This window comes from Athene cunicularia, assembly GCF_003259725.1.
Source record: "Athene cunicularia isolate RWA chromosome 17 unlocalized genomic scaffold, athCun1 chr17_part1, whole genome shotgun sequence".
Classification (NCBI taxonomy): Eukaryota; Metazoa; Chordata; class Aves; order Strigiformes; family Strigidae; genus Athene; species Athene cunicularia.
In genome coordinates, this window is record NW_020799122.1 from 10668368 (window position 1) to 10680560 (window position 12193).

The 12193-nt window shown below is 47.5% G+C and overlaps 2 protein-coding genes across 2 annotated transcripts in view; both read right to left on the reverse strand.

The window, feature by feature from the left end:
• The window catches only part of TPRN (taperin), a 20046-nt gene extending 19834 nt beyond the window's left edge, over positions 1-212 (reverse strand). Inside the window, exon 1 of the mRNA XM_026860690.1 lies at positions 148-212. Coding sequence (XP_026716491.1) covers positions 148-212 — 65 coding nt within the window. The remainder of the gene's footprint in view (positions 1-147) is intronic.
• A 5680-nt stretch (positions 213-5892) lies between these two features.
• Positions 5893-12193, reverse strand: part of NSMF (NMDA receptor synaptonuclear signaling and neuronal migration factor) — a 43525-nt gene continuing 37224 nt past the window's right edge. Inside the window, exon 16 of the mRNA XM_026860691.1 lies at positions 5893-10794. Within this exon, the coding sequence (XP_026716492.1) occupies positions 10697-10794 (98 nt within the window). The 3' untranslated portion in view covers positions 5893-10696. The remainder of the gene's footprint in view (positions 10795-12193) is intronic.

Genomic DNA, 12193 nt, shown 5'->3' on the forward strand with positions numbered 1-12193 from the left:
CTCGCTGAGGCCGTGGGCCGCTCCGCGCCGGGGCCGGTGTCGGGGAGATCCGCCCCTGCGGGGCCGTGGCAGGCGCTGCCCGGCCGGGAGAGCCCCGCGGCGGCCACGGGAAGCAGCTGGGCTTTGGCCCGGGCGGTGTTACCGGACATGGCCTCGGGGCACGGCACCGCCGCCCCCCCGGCCTTGGGGACAGGAGCCACCGCGATCCGCATCACCCAAAAACCCTGATCTGCGCTTTCCCCCCCATCCTGGACGGGCCCGTGTGGCACCAGCCGAGGAGGAGGGGAGCGAAAATCGCCTCTTGGGGTCCCCCCACATGAGCTCGGCCGCGGTCTGGGGAACAGCCGGTGTCGGCATGAGCAGCCACGGCGGGCAGGGAACAAGCCAGTGGCACCGAGCAACGTCTTATCGGGGCTGTCAGAGAATTGTTTCAGGGAGAGCTCTGGAGGAGCCAAGTGGGGGCTTCCACGGCACACAGCAGCGGAGTGGGAAAGCATTTTTCCCACCAGCCTCGCTCTTGGGCAACGGCTGCTTGTTGGGCATAGAGCACGGGGAGAAGTGGCTTCTTCCCAGGCAGTGCCTGTTATCAACCGCCAGCAGGTTTCTTGGGGAAGTCTGTGCAATCAGGAAACCATCACACGACAGTTCAGGACTTTCCACGCCTCTGATAACCCTGAAATTCTCAGCCCGAGAGGTGCAGGGGACATGGAACGCTGTGACGTAAATAACCTTTGGCCAGAACTTGCCGAGGTCCAGCCTGCCCGAGGGCTGCAGAGCCGCACCCCGCCGTGCCAGGCTGCTTCGACGTCGGGGATTTCACCTGCTTCAGCCGGGCTGCTGAAAACACAGGTGTGTGTTTACGGGAAGGAGCACCGTATCCTGCTGACAAGGCTCTTACCTTTGCACTCCCAAGCCAGGACAGAACAATTGCACCTTCTTCAAATGATACCTGTAAACTATACTATCAAAAATACTATTTTGTTGCCAAAGCTGCCTGTGTGCCCCGAGGAGCTGCTCTGCCGAGGGCCATCAAACCAGGGCTAAATGGAAGGAGGCAGCTCTCTGCAATTCAGCTTAAATAACACAAGGGTGATTTAAGGTTTACACATGACCCAGTGTACTCGGCTGAAGCACAGGTCCGTGATGCACCATCCCGTGTCCTGGCCCTTGCCAGGCCGCACAGCGGGTGCCCGGGGTTGAGGATAAAGACCCGACATTTCCCCGCCTCTGGTGACTCATGGCTCAGGCACGTACAGAGCCAACAATGTGCCTTTGTACTCCAGAGATCTCAATGGATTTCTCTTTCGTGGTCTTGTCTGGTTGGCTTTTGAGCCCGTGTAAAGCCCATAAATCCTGAAATAATGAATCTCACAGTTTATCTGCACCTGGTGCAAAGAAAACGCCTCCCTTTGTGGGGATTGAACCTGGCATCTGCTAGTTTCGCTGCATGCCTGCCTGCCTTTATAACAAAAAAAAAAATCCAACCATTATTAATTTCCTCCCCTGCCAGTCAAGATTTGGGAGCCTTCTATCATTTCTGTCACCTGTTTCTTTCCTAGGCTGAGTCAGTGAAAAAGCGTTAAAGACTGGACAGTGAAACTTGGCTGGCAAGTGAGCACTTTGGAGCTAATCCCTTGCGTCACTGTATTTACACCCATGGTTAACACGGGAGTAGAGCCCAAGTTGCTGTTACTAAGAGGCTCCTGGGAATCCTGTTCAGCGCTCATATTTTGGCACAAAAACAAATGCTCGATTACAAAACCCTGGTGTGATGATGGCAGGGGACAGGACCTGGAGGGGGTGATGGCAAGCACCAGGCCACAGCTGATGTGGGATGTGCCACATAGCACAGGTCCGCAGAAGCTGTGGCACCGACCGCTTGCAAGGGAGGTGGGGGCTGGCAACGGTAGGATCTGCTGGGATGACCCCAGCTCAGCCAGGTGACAAGGGAACAGTGAAAGGGCTGGGCCCAGCAGTACTCAGAGACGTATGATTTCACTTTGAACCCCTGCGAGACATCTCAGTGCCTCACCTTTTTACAGGGCAGAGCAAAACTCCACTTGCACAGCTCCTGCTCTGGGTTTGTGTCCATCGCCATGTGTAACAAAGCACAAAGGGAGAGGAAAGAAAGCGATGGGTAGAAATAAACCATTGTAACTGGGCTTCTGCAGCAAACTTGACTTTGCACCTTATGATGCTAATTTAAAAACAGGACAGTGCCAGCATGGAAGGGTTGCAGGATAGAGAATAAAAGCCATCTTTCTGAGCATCAGTGATGCTACAAAGGCCTTAGGGAGAACAGTGGCCAGGTCTCTGTCCAGAAACTGGCTGCGCAGTTGATGTTAAGGGATTAAAAGTGGTTTCTGTCATCCATCACACTGCTGAGATGGATATGTCATGGCCCTCCCCACTGTGGTGGTGGCACATGGAGAAGAATGCAGAAATGAAGGCTGAGAGATCCCAGTGCTGAAGAAAAATGAAGACGAGTTGTCCGGCCTGTTTATCTTTGCCTCTACTCAGAGGGGCTGCAGTTACCACATTTAACGGAAGACGATCATGCACGTCACTGTCAGCACTGGAGATAAAGGGGAAAATAACAGCTGGGAGTTCAAGCCAGAGCTGCTCATGCTCACTTTGGCAATTAAGTCAAACAGACCTGTGATAAGGAAAGTGGCTTATCTGAATTCAATGCCTTCTGCCTACCTGGGGATCTGCTTTATTTTGGAGCTGGTCTGTTTTCCCCAGAGGGATTATCAGGCCTTTAGCCTCCCTTGAATTTCTCCAGGGCTCTGTTTCTCAGTGTCTACGATGGTGCTCCTCCCAGGAAAAGGCACAATGCTTAATGCTCTCTAAATTCCTTAGTGATCCAGTCCATGTTCACTAAGCTGCAGATACTGCTGGAACTGAATCACTCTGTACTATCCCTGTCACTGGATTTGTGCCTCTCAGATGGTCCCTCACCTCCCCTTTTAACTGCATCTGGGCCTCTTGCACCTCTGGAGCTCTGCTCTTGAGTTTCCAGCATTTCCCTCACCTGCCAGCACAGCAAAGCATCTGCCAAGTGGCATTTCCTGGGTCGATAATAAACTCAGCCAGAGAACAAGAACAAAAAGCAAACGAGAGAAAACCTGCTTTCCCAGAAACAGCTCTTTTTATTAAATCATGTCTTAAAACCTAGAAACATTCATGTATTTGAAACCTGGTTATCATACACGAAGCAGCAGATAGTCTCAGAGAAATATGTTAACGGAGGCAGCAGAGATGGCTGATGTCTCCTGCATCATGGCCATGCCCCACGCCTGGGCAGCAGGCAGCCAGCCAGAAACAGCCTTGAAAACCAGAGACAGGCCTTTGGAGTAACTTACTTCTGACTTCTCTAAGGAACCAACCTGCTGGTCCAGGACCCACCAAGACCTCAGAGCTTACAATCTCCGTTTTCAAAACTCTCCATTAACTTTAAGACAGTTTTGGCCCCAAACCAACATGCCTCAGGTTGAGATCTCTAACCCAGAGGCTCTCTTGGGGCCAACGTTTCAAGCTCCTTGTGCATCTGTTCTGCCTTCAGCTTCCTGCTGAGATGGGGTAAGCAGAAGAGGGACCCGAGTGCTCGGCCCCCCCACCACGTGTGGACCCAGCCTTGCCTGAGCAGCGTGGAGCAGCACAGATGTACACAGCCATGCTACCCTGCACTTGAGTTTGATTTTGAAAGGAGCAGGATGCTGTCAACTGCCTCTGAACTCAGCTGAGAGCAGAGGCAGAATCAGACTATAGAGTGCTTTATCTTCACATAGTTTGTCAAATGGTTGATTACTATTTACACTTGGATGGTTTGGGGTCTTTTCCTTCCATTATTTTGACAACTATGCTTGTTTCTTTTTCTTTATTTGAGTGAAAGTAACTTGCTTGAATATCTCAGAGTTTAGGAGCATTACCAGATATAACCTATCCTTCTCCACAGTACCGGGTCCCTTTTCAAAGCTTGCACTGTTACCTTTTTCACTTATTACTCACACATTACTCACAATAATGCCCCTATCACCAGCAGCTCTGCAGTAGCAAAGGGAGGGCTCACAACTGGGCAAAGGAGCTGGAAATGAAGATTGGTGCCTGAACTCCAAGGGGAAACAGTAAAGATCCCAAAAGCTCAGTTTTGCTGTTGCTTGGTATCACAGCTGAAGTCACCCCAGTTCCAGGAATAGTGTTGTTAAAGAACAACAGGAAACACACAGTGGAAAAACTACAGAGCTCCTTCTTGCTCATTCGGGTATGCTGCCAGCCTGGTTTCCTGGGATGGGGAATACCAAACTTGCTTGGTTTCTTCGGTCATCCCCATCTTAACACCTAGCAAAAGGATGTCTCATTCAGCACAGGGGCCAGAAGAAGCACAGGGGAGCAGGATCCATACTCAAAGAGCCTTGCTTGGCTGTACTTATCTGTGATGCTTTTGGGGCATTTCAAATGTAAGGGCAAAGATACCCGTCCTTGAATTCCCAGCTCTGTGCCGAGTTAAAAGGACTGTTTTTTAGCACTAAAAAAGTAGATTACAAGAAAAATTATCTCATAACCCCGTGCTTTCTGTTGAAGCTTTTTGAATACCACCAGCGTGCTTCTGTGCTGCAGTTGTCTCTCCAGGTAAGAAACACTTCCCATGGACAAGTCAGCACGTCCCCTGCACACCCACGGAAGTAAAACACCACTCAAACACACTGAAACCCCACGGACAGCAGGAGCAGGCAGGGGCTGTGCCCATAGGTTACTGCTGTATATATTTGTGAATCACGGGAGGGGCCACCCAGGAACAGGGATGAAAGTTTGGCTCCATCAGCTGCTTGGGGGGTCTCTGTGAATATATGTTTGCTTTGCTCAAGGCTTCGCAATGTGGGTGGAGAGGCTCCTCTGGCTAAAGCTTATAGGGCCATTACTGCTGTGATTAATCACCAGTTCATTTGGATGCTGAGGTAAGAAAGACCATTTACTAACCAAATATAGCCTGTGACAATGTAAGACAATCCTAGATGGGTCTTATCTGTCCTCAAGTATGTCAATTTTAAGGATACTCTACAAGCAATAATGTGAAAAATTGTTAGGTTGTATTAGTTCTTTAAAATTTACCAAACATTTCTGGAAAAAATGCAATTTACCTTCCCTGCAGATGGATTCTTTAAATTTTATGTCTATAATGTTTATTCCTTCCAGTTTTAAGTTTTTCACACTGATTGGCAGTATGCTGGGCTGAATTTATTTCTGAAAGCAGCTACTGGTTCCTATTGCTCTTCAACAGCTCATGCACAACCTCAGCAAGAGATTGTGCACTGGCATTTTAGGCAGAGACAGCAAACTCTAGTATCTTTCTATTAATCCTGCTGATTACACAACAGGATAACCTGGGAGTAACAATGATCACAATCAGGTTCATGGTCATTAAACCACCCATTTACTCAGCTCTACACGATATTATTAGCAGGCTGACTTATCAAAACTGTAACAATTTCCAGTTGACTTTGGCTTGTGTTTCCACAACTGAGAATTAAAAAGTAGTCCCATAGAAGATGCAGAAAGCCAGGGATACTCTATGATCAGTGGGACAAAATACAGAATCACAAACAACTTTTTACAGATGGCATGGAAAATGCTATTACCGGTCACTGTCCCTTGGGAGGATATCTGCATGGTGTCCTTCGGGAAGGGCTGGCTGTATCATCAGCTCCAGGGACTGTCACAGCAAAACCCAGAGTAGAGACCGATTCAGCTTTATGTGTACCTGCAAATCTGTGTCCCGGTATGGGCAGCATGGCCCCATCACTCCAGGAAGGATGACACAACCCAGTGCATCCTCTGATGCATGGTTCTGGCAACGTGTGCCAATTGGCAAGGGAAAGATTTTTTTTAAAGTCATACAGTAACATACCTTATTCTGCACCAATACATTAATAATATATGTGTGACCTTTAAACTGGGTTTTGATGGGTTCAATGTTTACACTTACACCAAGAGAGCAGAGCAAGCCTGTCATTCCACCTCCTGTCTGTTCTGGGATTAAGGACATGCTCCCATCTCCAGATCCCGCCAGGCTGGCTATTTAAAATCAGCATTTTCCATTCTTTCAACTAACCCCACTTCTGTTGGCTGAAGGTGACGAAGCAGCGTTTGCAGTCACTCTGCCAGCAGAGCCCTGGGAACTGGAACTCCCTGCCACAGGTCACTAACATAGTCACGTCCCGAAACAACAGCAGCTCTTTGTGAAATGGATGTGTGCCAGGAGCCAGAGACACTCACACAGCGTGGACGACAACCAGAACACTGCCTCATGCTTTACATGTGGCAAAACAAGTGAGGGCAGCTGAGGGGGAGCGCCTCCCCCAGACCACAGGAAAGACCCCATGTGTGAAGAGATGACGTGAAAACACACACACATATACTCCAGAAGCCCCTGGAGCAGGAAACCTGTGCTGAGTGCCAGGCAACAAGTCCAGGCTGAGAAACAAAGAAAATTCATTTCCAGAGTCCTCTCCGCAGAGGCAGAGCAGAGCCCTGCCATGGGCCACGGCTCAGGCAGCCCCAGAGGCACTTGGAGGCCAAAGCAGGTGGGATCCCACAGATGCACACAGCGGAGTCCTCGCATGGGGCAGGATGAGTTGGCTGGTCAGATGTTTTGCTACAGCTGCAAGGATTTGTCTGGGGTTTTTTGTTTTTTTTTAATGAAGGAAGGGATTATCTGATAACTCATTCATTTCCCACCCCCAGCCTGGAGTGCAACTGCAAAGGGAAGTTGGCAGCTGCAGCATGAGGAGGGGTGCAAAAAACTGCATCTCAATTTTCTACTGATTTCTATGTCCCTCAGGTAACCTGAATTTTCTTCTTCCCTTTCCTTCCAAGCCAAATGAGAAAAAAAAAGAGAGAAAAGCCTCTCTGGAAATCCCTGTATAAGACAAGCAATACATCCAAGAAGATGACACCCACCAAGCCTCTACAGCTGAGCTTGTATTCTCTACAGGCACCAGAGAATATGGTTGGGAGCTGCTCTGAGGGCGTGAGTTAGTCTGAGGGGCAGCAGACTGGACAGCTGAGGCACGTGTTGCCCACCCTTCTCTCCTGGAGGTGACAGTCCCAGCCCAGGCCATAACGCAACGAGCAGAGCTCTCTGCTGATGTTCATCAGGCCAGGCACAGGGTTTGAGGTCACATCCAATAGTGCCTCATAACCAAAGCAGCAGGAATTGGGTTGGCACCCAATTTAGCTATTCCAGTTTAATCTGCTTCCCTCCGGGGTTAACCAAGTGCCCCCATTTCTCCAGCAAATCCAGACCACACAGGAGCTGCAGCAGCAGTTCCCTGCAGTGGGACAGGGCTGTGATCCTCTAACAGAGCAGGTGGGGACAGCTCACCCCCACCATAAGCCGCTCGCTCCGATTACCCTGAGGAGAGGTGAGCTCCACCCAGCCCGCTTGGACTCACACTGCAACACCCTGGTTTCAGGGCTTCAGCCAGGCACAGCCCTCGAGCAGGCAGCTGAAAGCAGCGGGTACAGGTAGAATGACAAATTGTGCTGTGGCCTCAGCTGCCCCAGGCAGAGATCCCTGTGCCCAGGCCTGGCCTCAACGTGCCCCGAGAAGAGGCTGCCGAGGTGCTGGGGGGGTGAGGAACCGGTGCTCGGGATGTGCTGGCCATGACCGTGCTCCACGCTGGCGCCCAGCGCCCACCCAGAGGTCATCCTTTACAGGCTAGTCCAACTGACGAAGCTACAGGCTCTATTTTTAACTCTAAAGTTTAAATAATTACATTTTTGGTGTTTTTTTGCATCCTAACCTCTGCTGATCCCTTCCTTTCCCAGCAGCCACTTGAAAAATTCAACCAGTTAAAAAGGGGAAGAAATTTGTTTTCCTCTTTCAGAAATGGTTAACTTCAATGATGCTATTTGCACAAAGGACTTTAAACATCAAAACTCTATTGTCTTTCCAATCACAGCTTTAGGAGTATTTCATCTCTTTATAAAGTCAAATGAACGCTACAAAGGAAATAATATGCTCATGTCATAACCATCACAAACTATGAGGAGTATAGATCTTTGGAAAAGAGAGAAATGCATTCATCGTTTGTCATTATACTATACTACAGTCAACTGCACCAGTAAAACAGTCCATAATGTTCATTCAAACATACATCTTCCTACAGAAGTTATGCAACTGTACAATCTACCTTTCTACTTTGCACCCCTAGTTCTACAAGTGGTTAATGAGGATAGATATACAATAGTTCTACAGAGAAATCACTGAATTGGATACATAAATGGGCCCTTTCGGAGTTAAATAAGATTTTCAATAGTTCCACAATGCTACATTCATGCTACCAAGTTCACTGAATTGGGATTTTACTTTAGAAAAGAGAAAGAAAGAACAGTTTGTCTGTCTCCAGTTAGGAGCATAACCACAGGAGGTAAAAGGGTCAGAAAGGAGAGAGTTTTGTGTCAGCGTTTGAATCTTGTCATTACCATTTCCTTCTCCAAGTAACACAAGACTTTGTGCTTTCAGTGCACCTACAACTCCCACCTCTCACAAGCACAGCTGGTGGAAGCTACCATGCTAAATAATAGAGAATTGGCATCTTTTTTTTTTTTTTTTTTAATCTGGCATTTTCTCCCAGAAGTTACAGATGGGTACCTATTATCCCCTTCACTACAAGTCTAGAAAACATGACTGAGTCAAGAGGGTAAGAGTCCAGCCCAGGATGAGATGTAGCCACCAAACCTCAGCAGAGCAGCTTCCCAACAGCTCTGAACCAGAGGGGGAGGCAGCAGCCCTCACCTGTTTGGTTCAGTATGTTGTCTTCAATGACTTTAAACCATCTCTCTCCACCTATTTCTCTCCTTACTTACTATATGTACATTATTTCTTCACAAGTTTTGCTATAAAACTGCTATAAATGTACAGGGTTCAGCAGTTCTAGCCAGAGGCCCGCTCCCCAAAACTACAACCACATATGTCACGGGGGAAGGAGTACTCTACAGATCAGAACAACTAGTTCTTTTTTAAGTAGTTAAAAGAAGATTTGTACATATATTTTCCTTCACTGCACATCAACTAATTTTAGATACCAGGAAATCAGGAAACAAAGGTAATCCTTCCTGTCACTTCTCCATTTATAAAAGAAATCACTTGTATCACCTCCCAGAATTGCCAGAGTGACCTATGCAGACTGTAAGTAGTAGTTATCCTCTGAACAGGAGAGTAGATGAAAAAAACCCTTCCCAAAACAAAAAGCAATCCCTGACCTAAACAAACAAAAAGTAAACATATTCCAAAATATATTCTCAAATATCAAGTACAAATCTGGGTTCTCAAACCATGGCTGCTCAGACAAAGCTCTGGGTTTACTCTGTCCTACACAGAAAGGGATGTGAGCAGCTCAGACCAATGAACGGGTCTTTTTAGCATTGGAAAAAAGGTGGTTTATGCACAAACAACTGGCAATCGAGTGAACATAGGGAAGATTCAAACTCATGCTACAAACCCGTGCTGTATTCCTCCAGAAGCAAATGCCTCAGCAAACAGTCTCCTTGGAGGGTTTCTGATGGCCGTGTAACCATGTTGCTCCACACAGCAGACGAGAAAGAGAACTTGTCTCTCGACACATAGCAAAACACTGGCATGAACAAGTAATTACCATGGCTATTAATTTCTAATTCATTTTATATCATAGTGAACCTGACAGAGGTTTCTCAGCCAGGTACCATATTTCTAACCTAAAGTATTTCAGCAAAACTAAAGTCCCATAGTTTTGCAAGCAGCAAAATAGAAAGTAACAAAGTTGTGTCTAATTGGAGGAGAAATATACATCCGTGAGAGCAGGTACCATTAGTGCAACACAGCTACTCTGACAGTAACAACCAAACCGGAGTAATCAATGCAGCAGACATGCAGGGTCTGCTAAGTTATGTTAAAACCATGTTTGCTGGTGATTAAATATGTCTACAGAAGATATATTACCATTTTGAATATATTTTCAAGCAGACCAAAAATACCTCATCTATTGGTTACTGGTGTGTTAATTTTTAACTAATTCAATATTGGGAGGGATTTTACTCCTCTCGCTATAAAAATTGCACTTATTTTCTATTAAAACAAAAAAAAAGGGTTAGATTTCAATTCTATATTCCAGTATATATTCACATTGAAACTGGATCATCTGGATCTAAGCTTGCAGGAGTAGGTGTAGCAGTCCTTGCTCTCCACGATCCGCAGAACAGAAGGTCCCATCAGTACACACCCCTCCTCCCTCTGTGCTCTGGTCACTTCTTCACTGAGGTGCATGGGTAACTGATAATTTTTTTTTTTTTGTAAGAAAACCTGAGCTTCAAAAGTCTTTAAAAGGACCTGGAATCAAATCTGGCCCATTCTGACCCAAAACAGCTCAGTTCTGCAAGGAACTCCATCCTGTCCTCGTTTCACACAGCTCCTCCTGAGACACCACGGCTCTGACCTGAGGCAAGCGAGGTGCCAAACCCTTTCCCTCCAGTCTCTCTTGACCCAGCAGACTTTCCTCCCGACACACTTCCGAGGGCTCCCTCTTCCCTCCCTTTAGCACTGCTGCCTCCTATAGGGCTTTGAAGGGCTCCCTGTGCCAATAAAAAAGTCTCTCTGCAATAAGCATGACTTCTTGGACACTGGTGATCAACTTCCTCTTGCAAAGTCTTCTCCAGCTCATAAAATGTCATCGTAATCCAATAGTTTAGAGTGCTGGCGGGTCTTCCAGAGGCGGTAAAGGCGGAAGTCAAAGTAAGTCTCAATCATTTGCTTACCTAGGAGAAGTGAAATGAAGCAGAGGGGTTACACCCTGCATCCCAAGGGAGAGATGCGAGAGGCTGCAGCAGCAAAAAAACCCAACCCATCCATGTGCCTCATCTGGAGAGCACCAACATTCAGCACCTACCCAGGGCACGTGAAGGTGCTCACAAGAAGCAAACACCTCTTAGACATCCTCAAACCATGAAAGGCTCCTCATAATCCCCTGTCAGGGTTTGTCCATGGGGGTGGGAACTGAGCACAAACTCTGACCTCTCTGCACTGACTGTGAAAGGAGGGGGTGGGGCAGGGGCTGCAGAGGACCAGACAACAGCTCCAACAGCCTGCATGAGGCAACCTGGAACAGGGACCAGAAAACTACAAAGCAAGATTAAACTCACTGCAAAGATTTGTGAGAAACATTAAAAATAATTAACATTGAAAATTCAAATATTTTTTTTTTTAAATTAACATTAACAGGCTGTCTCTGTCCTGCAGAGCTGTCTCTTCTCACAGCGAAGAGCTCAGCAGGACACATTAAAGCAGGTTCTGCACCACTGGCACCTCTGATGGAAGATGGGGGGGGGGGTCTCACAAGGCAATGACAGACCAAAAGCCGCGCATGGGGCTGGCACTGGAGGCAGTGAGTGCATTTGAAAACACAAGGGCAAACAACCCTGGACCCTGAGACAAGGTTCAAGGAAGGGATTTTCGCTTTTGAGGCCTGATTAAGATTAGTTTCAGATGACTTTGCACAGGATTAGAGAGGGTACACTATTAGCATGTCCCAGATTGATCAAGGGGATAAATTCAGATGTATTCTTCAGCCCAGCCTCCTGGAAGATCACTGGGTGCATGTGCACAGAACCCGCTGCCTTGCCTGCCAAGCTGCATGTAAACCCAGGAATTTCCCTGCAAGTTGCTTCCTGGCACATGTGTTGGGCCCATTTGCTGTGGGATCTGTAAAGCCAGGTCCAAACCCTGACAGGACACGCACAGAGAACTCTGGGCAGCACAAATGTGTTCAACTCCCTTGCATTCCTGTGACAGTAAGTGGGAGTTAAGAATAAACACCCATCAGTGCTGATGCCAGCTGTGAGCAGCAGACGAAGTATCCACAGTGCTCATAGCCTAATGTTGCATGGTTTTATCTTCCAAGAGAACAAAGTACCAAGGACTACAGCAAAGACAAAATAAAAAGGGCAAATTCAGAATATGCTGCTTATGAAACTGCACCCATAGTTACTGACACTGACCAAAGAACAGGAAAAATTTTTAGACCCCTGAAATTTCTTGAGCTACAGACAAAAAAAAAGCAAAGCACACTGAGATGTAGAATTGCACTAATGGGCTATATCCCAGCCGCTTGTTGATGACACAACTCACTTGGTACCAGTGGTTTGAGTCCTGGAGAAG